Genomic DNA, 13,304 nt, shown 5'->3' on the forward strand with positions numbered 1-13,304 from the left:
AATCTGATCATGTTCATTAAAGTTATGTATATCTTAATCCAACAAATATTTGGCTTGGTCCACATAAAATAGGAATAAGTTATAGTAAGTACAGTTGTATTCTTTCCATACCAATTCATGAATAATTGTTCAACACAAATGTACTCATCATTAAACTGATATGCATTCCTGGCAATCCATATGAACCACAATGCATGTGCTCTGATGTTGACCTATGTGGCATAAGGTAGCTTGAGTGCATCTCCCAGTAGAAGTGATTTCCAATTGATTGGTTCCCCTAGCATTAGCTGGATCATCTTCTAGACTTTTCTAGCCCTAGGGCAGGAAATAAAGAGGTGAAAAATGTCTTCTTTAATTCCAAAACAAGATTTACAGGTTCCATCTCCCTTGCCAATACTCAAGCTTCTGCAATTGGTCTAGACAGCTTTACGGAGGATCAACCATAGGAGAGTGGACATTTTTTTTGGTATCTTTTTGTCCCAGATCAATGAGAACTTGACTTCCCATTTCCGTTCAATATTAGAGAGTTTCCACCTGGAATTGAGGATGGAAACCACCTCTTCTATGCCCTCAGAAGGAGTGGGTATGGACAAAAAAGATGAGCTGTCAACCCAACTAAATTCTCTGGTGAAGTCTAAGACACTGCCCCCTTTCCAAGTAATGTCACCCTCCTACAGTTGTATTCTACTCATGACTAGCTATTGATATGCATTATTAAGTTTGAATTCCCTTCTGATATCCAACCATGTCTTCCATTTAAAGTTGGCCTTGTCCCACAAAACTCCCCTAGTAGTTAAACCTTTCTTTGATAATTGCCAGGCTTTTAGGAACTCGTCAGCACTTAGTTGTTGTTTAGTAAAGAAAACAGATGCCCAAATTGAGTCCAAAGACATGAAACTCCCTTTACGAGAGAGTAGTATGTGGCTCTTGATCTGTTCAAAAGCCCCCCATAAAGATTTCCATAGTTGGCTCCCCTTAGTCATATAGTGCTCAAGGTTGCTAATAGCAGAGAGGAGAGGAAAATATTTCCACCTAGGGGCCCTGTAAGGTTTGATAAATTTAAAATTTCTAAGCAAAAGGTTGGCCCACAGGAGAGGTCATAGCTTTTATAATCCAAATGGCAGCAAGTTTGTAAGCAGCCAACTGGATTTTAACTACTCCCAAACCTCCTTCCTTTCTAGGTTTGATGCAGAAGGCCCATTTATCTTTTGAAATTCTCCTTTTTGTGTTACTTCCCCCCCATAGGAAAGATCTGTAGATTTTGATGAATGTTTCTAAACTTGTTTTAGAGGGGCACCACAACAAGAGAGATAAAAAATAGAAATTGGGTAGATGCAATGGTTTAAGACAACTCTTCTCCCTGCAAGATTGGCCTGTAAACCTCTGAGTCTATCTATTTTCTTCCTGAATCTGTCTAAGAACCACTCCCATCTGTCCTTCATTTTAACTTTAAATCCCATAGGAATACCCAACCACTTGAAAATCTATCCATGTGATATTTTTGTGCATCCCTTTTGATCTAGAAACATTTGAGAGCCACCTGAGAGCAGAGCAGAACCCGTTTTAGTGTGATTTATCTTAGACCTTGATGCCAACAAAATATATCCATACATTCCATTGCCTCTTGAATGTCTACATGATTGTTTCTGATAGTTAGTGTTGTGTCATTTGCAAATTGTTGATTAACTAAATGTTTCCCTGAGCTCAATTCCTCTAATTGCCCTCATGGACACTTGGTCTTTTATTAACCACCCCAAAGCATAAGATGCTATGGCAAATAATAAAGGGGCCAAAGGGCACCCTTTCTTATTGATCTCTTTAAGAAGAAACTTTGAGTCATTTCTCCATTTACACAGACCTTTGTTGATACATTGGAAAGCAATAAAGCAACAAATGATGTGAACTTTGTCCCTAGCCCCAAATTCTTGAGGGATTGCAAAAGAAAATCCTAGTTAATTATGTAATAAGCTTTATCAATATCAATCTTTATAAAGCATACATCTTGTTTAGTTTCTTCGGCATGAGTGCATCCTTCCCATAGGTTTATGAGTGCGTCTGAAAGGTGTCTACCTTTGATAAATCCTTTATGTTCCTTAAGGATCCAATTATCCATCTTGTTTCTCATTCTCAATGCAAGGGCTTTGGCAAAGATCTTGTAAGAGCAGTTTAACATAGTTAGAGGTCTCCAGTTTTTTAACACTGTCTTGTCCCCATCTTTTGGAATGACTTTAATAACTCCTCCATTTAGGTTATTGGGCAAGAATCCCTGTTCAGCACTCTCTTTCCACACTACCATTAAAGAAGTGTCAACTGTGTCCCAGAAAAACTTGTAAAATTCTACTCGAAGACCATCCTCCCCTGGGGTTTTACCATCTGTCATAGAGAAAGCAGCTTCTTTAAGTTCTTGCAAAGAGAGATCATTCTCTAGTTGCATTCTATCCAAGCTAGAGACTTTACATTGTTTGACTAGTTGGCATATGTTCCTAGCCTCTAAAACCTGTTCATCACTTGGGTCAATTGTGCTGAGTAAAGCTTTGAAATGAGTAACAATGATCTCCATATTTTCTTCCTCTGTTTTGATAATAGAGCCATCCTCCATCTGCAAAAGAGGAATTTGCTCCTGGTTTCTCTTTTTTCTTATTCTCATAAAGTTTTCTTTGGTTGGCTTGTCAACTTTTCTTGCCCACCAATCTTTGAAATATATTTTAGCATTTTGGATCTTGATTTGTTCCTAGATTCTGATTTCCTTTCTTTTTTCTAAAAATGGTCGTTGGGCATTACTGTCCCTCAGTCTTGCCCTCTGTTCAAGTTGTTCCAGTTCATCCTTGAAGCTATCCATCCTCCTAGCCCTGATAGCTGCTCTGCTTTTTCTAGCTTCTTTTAAAATTGTTTGCACACTTGAAATATCAATAGCATTTTGCCATCCCTGAGAGCAAGAGTTTGCAGAAAGAAATGCCATATTCCGTCTCTCAATGACTTGTTTTTGCACAGACTGAAGTTTGAATAAGGAGGGGTCTAAACCATGAATTGCCTTTTCTACCACTTCCCAAGTCTATATAGGCTAAGACAGGTTTATGGTTTGAAAGAGTGAGAGAGGAAAATTTTATTTGCTCAACTCCCAAGGCTTGATCTAGAAGAGATTTAGCAACATAAACTCTGTCAAGTCTTGCCTCTCTTCTTAGCTTACGTATCTATTTGTTACACTAGTATATATGCTACTTGAACCTATGTCCACAACTTGAAGATTTTCCTTGACGTCTTTCCAGAGTTAAAGCTCAGGGCCTCTAAGCACATACCCTTTTTGTCACCACCTATCTCTTGAGCTGAAACAATGAGCTCTCAACAATATTGAAGTCCCCTAGTATCACACAATCACTGCCCAAGTTCATCATTGCATTCCACGTGGCTCTTCTATCCATTGTTCCAGTTTGGGCATAGACCGAGACCACAATAAAAGATGTTCTTTTTAACTTGCATTCTAGAGGAATCCATCTATGATTTACATCTTCTTGAAAATTGAAAACACAATCTTTGTAGTGAGATAGGACTCCTATTGCAATTCCCCCTCTACCCACTTCGTGAGCAGTATAAAACCAGACTCTTCTACTGTCAATAAATTTGAGTCTGTTTAGTAATACATCATTAATTACCTTGACTTCTTGCAAAGCAAGAAAAATTGGGGAGAGAGAATTTCCTCTCAACCAGTCGGCTAATTCCTGACTCCTCCATGGGTTAGTCAATCCACACACATTTAATGTGAGGAATGAGTAAGGACTACTTACCATTCTTACTTTTCCCCTTTTTTGCCTTGGCGGTAGGGCTTTTGGTAGGCCTTTGACCTGAGAGATTCTTCTCTTATTCTGAACTATGGCTTGAACCTTCACAGGGGCTTCAATATTCTTTTCCTGTTTTTGAACCAAAGGGAGTTCCTCCTTTGAGTATCCTAACTTAGAGTCACTCATGCTAGCATCCTGCTGATTGACATCATCTTCAAATTCCTTAGACCATCCAATCTTAACCTCATCCTCTTCCATTTTGGCATCCTGTATCCATTGCTCAGTTTCTTGAGCTATCAGTGCTTCATAGGCATTGTTGGTAGCCGGAGGAAAAGTGACTCTGTCCTCCCCTAAGTGCACCTTATTGTTTTTCACCTCCTCTGCCACCTTGTCTGAGGCACTACTAATTTCTTTTTCTACACTCTTATACCGTGTTTGAATTTTCTCTTTGTCTTTTACAGTCACTTGGATTTGGGAGCTTGATTAACCTGTTGTTGACGTTTTTCCTGAGGTGGCTTAGGCTTGTTCCTTTTCGAGGGACAGCTTTCCACTGTATGGGTAGACAACCCACACAGAAAAAAAGAGTTAGGTAGGTTCTTGTAAACCAATGGCTATTCCATGAAAATACTCCCATTCCTATTGACAATTACTAGGGTGTCAGGAAGGTCCTTAGTAACATCTAGCTTGACATACACGTGAGGATGTCCTCTAGGATTGATAAATTGCTCTTTTTCTACATCAATGACTTGTCCTAATCTTCTACAAAATTTGGAACTTGGTTGACAAGAGAAAAAGGGAGATCTGGGAGTTCAACCCACACTAGCACAAAGGTGGATCTAGGCTTGTCTAGGTTGAAATCTTGGGTCTAAAATTCTAAGTAAAGAGGCTAGTGTCTAATGGTCCAGAGAGCATGGTGTAAAGCTTTCCAAGCCAGGAAAAACCTCTTCTTAGGCACCTCACACTGGTGACAACTAAACCTTTTTCCAGTTATTTCTCAGCCAACCCGGGGCCAACCCTCAAGAAAAGCAACAGGAGGTCTATACCTCTTATTTGGTTGTCCTTTTTCGATGTCGCTAGCAACGCCAAGAGGACTACGTGTGAATGGGGGGGGGACAACCCTCCTCTGAACTCCTACACTACCCTCGCATATGAGGGCCTTGCTGTCTTCTGGGAGTATCTAATGCCAGTATTTGGCGATTGGGAGAGGGTGCTTCTATTGCTTCATAGCTCATTCTCACGCAGGGAAGTGTCGTTAGCGTTGAGCAGGATAGGAAAATGGATGGAAGTGATCCGTGCGAGGTCAGCATCCAAGTTTGGATTCCAAAAGTCCTTCTCATGATGATCATCCATAGCAAATGCATGCATGAAGGAGAGGGGCGTCACCTCATGTGTTAGTTTAGTGAAGGTTGGAGTAATCTTTGGAGGAGGATCCTTTCCTCCCATATTAGTCCCCATATTTTCAGCCCCACTAACTAGCAAGTAGAAAAGCAACTCAAATGAAATCCTATCCATTGCTAGCACATATTGGTAGGAGAGAAGAATGCGTTGCTAACACATATTCGCACACCAAACCAAAGTGCTATCAACTCCAATTAGAGTGCATTGCTAACACATATTGGCACACAAAACCAAAGTGCTACCAACTTGGACCAATGAAACAAAGTGATCATCTTGTGATCATACCTTCATTAATGCACTAAACTCATTTAGGGATTGCACACATGCACGCACACACACACACACACACACGCATGCACGCATGCATGCACATGTACACACACATGCACATGCACATGCACACGCACACGCACACGCACACGCACATGCACGTGCATGCACGCACACACACACACACACACTTGATCCAATACACTACTTAAACACCACGTGCTTGCATCCTGTACCACAAGATCACATGTTCCCAAACCTATATTGCACAAACTATTAAATGAATAAACACAATGAGCACGTGCTACAAATGTCACTAAACAAAACACATTCTAAAAGCAATAGATCACTTCTCAAAAATAATTTCCAACAAAGGGAAAATATTAGATGATCTTAAAATCGCAATTGGACTATGTACAACCATAGAAAGAAAGGAAGGCATGCTTGTCGAATTATGCTCAGGAAACATCAACTAACAAGATGGATTAGGTAATGGAGGAAATGGAATCTTCATGACAGCATCAACTCACATGGGCAAAGACATATATTTCCTATAAAAGAGATTGGAATACAAACTAGAAACGAGAACATCAACGCTTTCCAGCCATAGATCAAACATGAATGGAGTCCAATCTTTAGAATTACAAAAGAAGTTCAAATAAGACCATTAAAAACAAGCATTCTCACTCGTGAACAATTTCCAATTCAACCAGTAGTAGCAAAAACAATCCATAGAGCTCGGGATTAACATTGGAGAAGGTCGCATTTTCCCCTAAAGGAGTTTGTTCACATGGCCTAGCATACACAATTGAATCACGTGTGAAAAAAATAGAGAATGTCTACTTGTTACTTGAAAGTGACAACTTCCATGTGGAAAACGATGTTAAATTTGAGGTGGCACATCTTAAGGAAAAAGACAAATAGAAGTAGATGGGGCAAGGAGGGTTGATTTTTGCAAATTTACCTTTGATGTGATGGGCTAGTGTGGAACTTGAGGACATGTGAGCATGCATGGATTTTTGCAACTGAATTTGGAAGTTCTTGACAAGTCAACCACACCATTTTATGGATTTTAAGGGGATTCGATCAAACGGCTCAGATGGTGAGCGACTTTGAAGGGAGTAATGATGACAAAAAGATTCGCATCCGCATCCCCTTAGTCTTGTACTTGAAGTAGATCTGCGTAGAAGTTCTCTCTCCAAAAACATACTTTCATGGCATAAAAACAATGCTGCAGTGATGTACAGCGAACCTGTTTAGTATACAAGCAGAACCTGCTTGCTGGCTATGGCGTCTCGTAGTTTGTTCACATTCCGAGCAAATTCCCAGCCTCAAACGCTCCACAATCTGCTATAACTCACAAAACCATAGCTTGAGCGGCCTTGTGTTGAAGCGGATTTGATGTTGCCATTTCGAAGCGGGACTGAATTACAAGCATGTTCACGCCGACGACGGCGTAGACGATACAGATAGGGCCACGACTTGCGACTTGTAGGTGATCTTGAATTTGTTTGCGATCTCAGGTCGAAAAAGATTTAGAAAGCGGATCGACAGGGGCAATTCCACGATTGTTTGGTTTTAGAAGCTTTGCTATTCGGCACCATGCACCGCTTCTCATCCCCATCTCCTACCGGCCCCGATCCACCCATGACATACGATGAAGCCTCGATGCAGGGCAGCCGTCATTTCTTCATGGCTCTACAGGTTTCGCTTTTTCCTCGTATCGCATGCTTAGCTTACAGTCGCATGCTGCATACCGTGAATGAACTGTCTGAAATGTGGATTGCAGGAGTTGAAAAATTTACGGCCTCAGCTGTATTCCGCAGCGGAATATTGCGAATCATCGTATCTTTTCAACGACCAAAAGCAAGTGTATGCATTCCCTCACACTGACGAGTTCTTTTGGTAACGCCTTGACGCTGCCTTCAAAGAAGGTCTTTATGCTTGGAAATGTCAATGCAGGGTTCTGGACAACTTGAAAGATTACACCATTAAGGCTCTTGTAAATGCAGTAGATCATCTGGGTACCGTTGCCTACAAGCTGAATGAAGTGTTATCTGAACAAACCAGCGAGATATCTACAGCAGAAATCCGAGTAGCTGGTCTGGCACAGGTATGCTTTAGATTCAGCCGAGCCAAGAAACTAATATAAGTCCCATCTTATCGAAATTTGCTTAGCTCTCCTTGAGTTGGTTGTTAGTACCCTGAGGATATTTAATACAATTAACGTCTTGTTTACAGAGGATACACACATGCCAAGAGCATACATATATTGAAGGTCTCGACCGGCAACGGCAACATAAAGTAAACCGGAGATATCACAAGCATTACGTTCTGCCAGGTGAAGGCTCTTTCAATGGGCATTCTAACCCAGCAATAATGGCAGATTAAAACTTTCTGGTGATGAAACAGATGCCATGCCCGATTGTAAAGATCAACACCATCAGGAGACCAAGCGAGAAAGGAGGACTGAGTTGCTGCAAGAACCTGAATCTGAGGTGCCTCGCCCTGGTATGAACCAAAGTCGTGGGGTGTTCGACGTGAGGAGATAATTCCGTTGGGGGGTAAACTTTATAAAGGAAAGCATAAACGGGTAGTCTTGCTCACATGGTTTTATTAGGGTGCCTATTTTGGTAACCTTTTGCAGTTGCTGATACTGGGAGAACCTTGTCATGGCATTTAGCAGCTAATCCCTTTACAGCTACAAAGGGGACTCCTATCGTTCAACAGGGCAAAAGCAGGTAAGTACCTCTGGCAACTAGAGAGATAGGAAACAGGAGTGGTAGGGTGGGGTAAAGGAGGAAACGGGTCAGGCAAAGGGTGGAAGAAACGGGTGGTCTAAAGGGTGGATGCTTGGGGTTTGGGGACTCAGAAAAATTCATTCAATTCCTGCACAGACTTTGAGTCTTACGGTGCAAATAATGGATACAGATTGGCACCATCTGGCACGGCATCTGGGGATTCCATTTCAGGTAGCTCTTCCACACCTAATAATGTTATGGGAGAACAAGTCTTGTCCCCAGATATGTTGAAATTCATTTCAGGTCCTAAACACTCTGTAATTCTCCTTCAGTGGCAGCCTTTTTAGCTAGGAATCAACTTTATCCTTAACCGTTTACAACTTTGGATGGTTGCATGGCAGATCATGATGTGCCGGCTCATTCAACTGAACGTATGGAGGGTTCTTCAAGTGGAACAACTATCTTGTCACCTGCATCAAAAGGCCAGCCTCGTGGACATGGCCAGGTAGGTTTCTGGATTTCTTTTGCATGAAATCTTTGGTTTAGAGCTTTTAGCTTTTATACTGCCCTTTGTAGGTCTTCTTTGTCCATTGCATGTGGCTTCTTTACTCTTTGCTGCCAACATGTATCAATGTGGATTCCAAGGGCAATGTGGAGTGGTCTTCCTATTGTTCAACTTAAACACGGGTTGTCTTAACAAGTTCTATATTTGAAGGAAAAAATGGGTTGTTTCTTTTCATTCTTACTCAAAGCTTATTCTAGTCTTATGATATCTCCACCATTCTCAAAGGAAAACTGTTACGAGGCAATCACATTCTTCTTTCTGAATATAGAGCCCTTTTTCAAGGAGGGGGGGGGGATATGTAAGCCGCTTCAACATTGAGCGACGGTGATGCACTGCCCTAGGCTCTTCACTAAGACAAAAATAGCACGCTTGTGGACAGCTGAGTGGGCTCCTGTAGTTGATGTTTCAGGACTTAAAAGGCTGAGACTAATATTAGAGAACGTGGATATCTCAATGCGACTGACGGTCAGAAAATAGGAACAGCATAATAAATGTTAGTCCTCACAGTGGAGCATGGATGTAAGGATCTGACAACAGTTGCCAATCTTTCAACAACTACACACAAAAGCGAAACTCAATCTGGAAATACACAGCAGATAGATTTATAAAACTCCACCGAGCAAGTGGGCTGAAGGTACTGCTCCAAGTATGCAGGCAGGTGCTGCTTGCAATATTGCTCTGCCCCATGCTGAGGGGCGTCTCTCAATGACCAGACTGTCTGCCCATGCACGTGCATCGTATAATGCGCATTTACTCTCCGAGAGAATTCTTCACAAGCTCAGCTTGCTTGTCCTAGATCAGCTTCCTGATGAAATGGTACAGTGTACTGAACTTCGATATGCTTTGTTTGAGCATGAAACACAGGATCCTTGGCAATCATTATTCAACTTTGGTTGTGGCAAATGATCGCTGTCATGTCCTCGTAGGTCCTCCAGAATCATTTCAGGGTCTGATTCCGGCTAGATCTGGGGCAGGTTTCCTGAGGCATGGAGCCAGATTGGAACAGCTGATCAGAGCGCCAGGGTTGGCTGAATCCTGGTCGGGTCAGCCGACCTGACCTGGGTCGGCTGACTAGGCTTGGGTCGACTGTTGTCTATCTTCATAGGGTGTGGGCCTTCCCTAGCTGGAGACTATCGAGATTGGCACTAGAGTCATCCAGATGACTGGCGAATAGAGGGGTTAGCAAGGCCTAGTATGCAGTGTGCACACATATCTAAATGGTTTGCTAGTTAGGGTATTCAGATGGATTGACTCCCTCCTTTTCAGTATAGTTCAGATACCCCGTTCCCCCTAGTCCCACAAGATGAGATTAATTGTATCATACAATTGGACCTACTCCAGCTCCATACATCACGGACTTTTTTTTTTGGGGGGGGGGGGGGCTGTTTTCTACAATTGGAGCTATTCCAGCTGCATACATCACGGATTTTTTTTGGGGGTGCGGGGGGGGGGACCTGTTCTGTCACGACCTCCTCTTGAGAGTATCAGAGCACGGAGTGATTATCGGACCTCAGTACTTGGAGGACAGACGAGTCTCACATGCATTGAAGAATCATTGGGCAGCTAAGAGTCTCGTGCCATCAGCTGAGGATTGAGACAAGGAGAGCCAAATGCACACCTAGAGAGCAGCGGATCTGCAAGCTATGCACATTGGAGGTGGAGATAGAGGGAGCACGTCTTATGTACATGCCCAATCTACTATGAGATTCGTGGACAATCTCACTTGCCTTTTGCAGGAGGGACAGTGTTTTGGGCCATGTTCTCCGCTGATCCACTTTCAGGATCGGGTTTGCATTGGTCTCTTCTGATTTAGATGCGACGACACACAGAGACCCTGCTGAGACAGATTATTTAGCAAGAGGTAATGGTGACATAGGCGAAAGAGCTAGACTGGACACAGTGGCATGTCACAAGCTCCTACAGGTTTGAGTCTGCCCCAGGGCATAGTGGATTGGAGGAGGAGGAGATAGCTGATATGAGGGCATAATGGATTAGTAAGAAGAGACGACATGGACTTGTGGACCCAAAGACACGGAGATCACGCATCGGACAGAGGTTGACGAGAGCAACATGATGGAGGTCCAACCTATCTCTGCTCTAACCAGAGGGGACCGTCAGAGCCATGGTATCATTCTTGATGTGGCTCATCGGATACAGAGATCATGCAGGCCACATACGACCCTGCAAAGACAGATACTCACATCCAACCAGAGGCTTGCCATGGCACATCTCCTGCTCCCTCTCAGCATCTCTGGGTCTTGAGTTTTAAGTCCTAGTTCTTGAGTTTCTTAACATTGTACTCAGCAAGGGCCGTAGTGAGCCCTTGTGTGAGTCCTTGAGTTACTTTTTTTATTGTACCTTGTCTCATAGGCTTGTGCGCCCCAAAGACGTTGATATATCTTTCTTTCTTTCTAACATGAACAGCGTTATTCTTGGTCCTTTCTTCTCACATAACCAACATCTTCAGTGAACTTTATGGTGAGCCTTGGTGTGCTAGGGGAGATAACAAGATTCATGAGGCAAGACTTGAGGCCATTTAGATCTCCTGGTGAGCATTGTGGACATGGCCTCTAGAACTAACCTAAACTTGAGAGTTTTAGGGTGTGACATTTTGGTCAAAAAATAGTAGAACACGTATGAGTTACTAGTTTAGGATTTTAAGCCTTAGACCCTGATTGTGAGGTACGAAACTTTGAATATGTATGTAAGTATATATGAAACTATCAATGTTAATACATTGGATTATAGAACTCACATGCATATTACATACTAAATAGTATTATAGTGATGAGGTAGTGGGTATCTGGAATGAGATTCAAGAAACATAGGGCACTGCACGTAGCACCATCTCTAGAAACGTAGCTGTCCATGCTCTGCACTTCAATGCGCCCCTGTCCAGACTTCATGCTCTGAACGCAGCACTGCTCGTTGCAGCCCACGCACTTTTAGCCTAATGCTGCACCCAGTTGGCTTATACAGCCTTGCACCGGCAATGTTTACATGTATTGCAATTTGCAGGGCAGCAAGGACTTGCCCAAGGACCAAGAGGGTTTTGTGGGATGTAGGCAGCCAAGGCTGAACGAGAGTTAGCAGACAGAGCCCACCAAGTAAAACAAACAGGGTACAGAGGTGGACAAGAGTAGACATCAAACAGCGAGAGGAGATTCTCAAAATAGGCGCCATACAACGATTTTATGCCCCCCCTCCCCCTCCAAAAAAAAAGAAGAAAGAAAACCCTAACGTACCAAATACGTACCTACAGTAGCGAACGTACCTAATACACCTAAAGACTTTAATCTTTAGGTACAAGATCCAAACCAACCGTTGGTCAGGCCTTAAATGATATTGTTTCTCATTGTAAGGGTAGATGGATCCTGCGTGGGTCATAGGGACATTTTAAAAGTTGCAATTTAAGCAATTAAAAAGCTAATCAACCTTTGAATACCAACCTAACCAGTTTAGACTATGGTTCAGGCTCTCCTGCACTCTTTTCTGGCTTGTAACTCTAAGATTAGTCCTTGTCCTGTCATCTATCTGTGAACTCCTTTCAGTCCTTCAGAGCGATCTTAGGAAGCCTGGTAACTGAAAGAATTGATTTATTGCTTGTGTGTGTGTTCGTGTAGAACATTTTGTACTTTTTGATCAGCTTATTGCGTGCTTATCTATTTTGAGTTGATCTTTTACTTTTTGTTTGCTTGCAGGCTTCTCTGTTTGATTCTTCGAAGCCTTTATCATCACACGTGTCCTTCAATGAGAAACACATTGATGCACATCGACCCCCTTTAACAGGTCGAAGCAAGAGTCTTCTTTCATCACTGCTTGGAAGGCGGCGAAGTGGAAAGGCAAGGGGACATACTTAGTATTGGTGTATGTATTGGTAACTTTTTTGATCGGTGACTGCTGCTGGGTGTGCTCAAAACGATTTGTCTTTTGAAAATGTGCCCAGTGTCTATTTGACATGGGCTGCTGCTTTCAAGGGGGCCCAGGCATATTAGTTATATGTATTTGATGTTGTGCATTTAATAATGTTTTTGTATGTCACATAGAGGATGTGTATTTTTGCTTGCCTTTGTGCTTGTTGAAATTGAATGGCCTTATGAGAACACTATCTTTTCTAGGAAAAGTTTGAAGGGAAGAAGAGCATAAACATTTGGCTTCATTGTAATTAAGTAATTAAGATTCAGACTTTGGCCTATGATTTTGTGGCAGTAAGTAGGTCTATAAGTCATTTTTAGATGAACGAGCAACTTTCAATAGTGAAATGTCAATGGATGACGTGGAGTAATGCATACAATTCACACCTTTCTAGAAAAATAGTCTATCAAAGTCAAGATATATATTTTTCTACATAATGATTCAATGCTCATAGGTGTTATGTCCATGTTTGGACATAATGTGGCTAGTTTTAGGAGGTAAGGTTAAGTTATGGTCATGTATTCTAACCTTGGGACAGTTAGGACATGTAGTACCTTGGTATAATTAGGGGAGTCTTAGAATTGAGACACCGTATGCCTTTATAGGTGTGAGCTTAGGCTCATTTGGGTCACTCTGCCT

General features: G+C 42.2%; 1 protein-coding gene across 7 annotated transcripts; it reads left to right on the forward strand.

The window, feature by feature from the left end:
- The first annotated feature begins 6,574 nt into the window (after positions 1-6,574).
- LOC147894079 (putative protein ABIL1) lies at positions 6,575-12,747 on the forward strand. 7 transcript variants are annotated; one of them, XM_087384801.1, is made up of 9 exons: positions 6,575-7,148; positions 7,234-7,316; positions 7,407-7,557; positions 7,686-7,785; positions 7,878-7,970; positions 8,092-8,185; positions 8,376-8,416; positions 8,587-8,690; positions 12,452-12,747. In XM_087384801.1, exons 1-9 carry the CDS (start codon positions 7,047-7,049, stop codon positions 12,608-12,610), a joined length of 927 nt encoding a protein of 308 aa, XP_087240927.1. In that variant the 5' UTR covers positions 6,575-7,046; the 3' UTR covers positions 12,611-12,747. The 7 variants fall into 7 exon arrangements, with proteins under 7 accessions (XP_087240927.1, XP_087240925.1, XP_087240926.1 ...); XM_087384799.1 differs by having other exon boundaries at positions 6,576-7,148; positions 7,857-7,970; XM_087384800.1 differs by having other exon boundaries at positions 6,576-7,148; positions 7,857-7,955.
- Positions 12,748-13,304: the final 557 nt, after the last annotated feature.

The sequence above is a fragment of the Dipteris shenzhenensis genome, chromosome 14, assembly GCF_047967505.1.
Source record: "Dipteris shenzhenensis isolate YYH24624 ecotype China chromosome 14, Dip_SZ_1.0, whole genome shotgun sequence".
Classification (NCBI taxonomy): domain Eukaryota; kingdom Viridiplantae; phylum Streptophyta; class Polypodiopsida; order Gleicheniales; family Dipteridaceae; genus Dipteris; species Dipteris shenzhenensis.

Bases quoted from the DNA above. Each gene is read 5' to 3' on its own strand.
- LOC147894079 (XM_087384799.1), top strand. From the start codon at position 7,047: ATGCACCGCTTCTCATCCCCATCTCCTACCGGCCCCGATCCACCCATG. The intron at 7,786-7,856 runs GTGAAGGCTCTT...GTGATGAAACAG, and splicing joins CAAGCATTACGTTCTGCCAG to ATGCCATGCCCGATTGTAAA. The intron at 8,691-12,451 runs GTAGGTTTCTGG...GTTTGCTTGCAG, and splicing joins AGCCTCGTGGACATGGCCAG to GCTTCTCTGTTTGATTCTTC.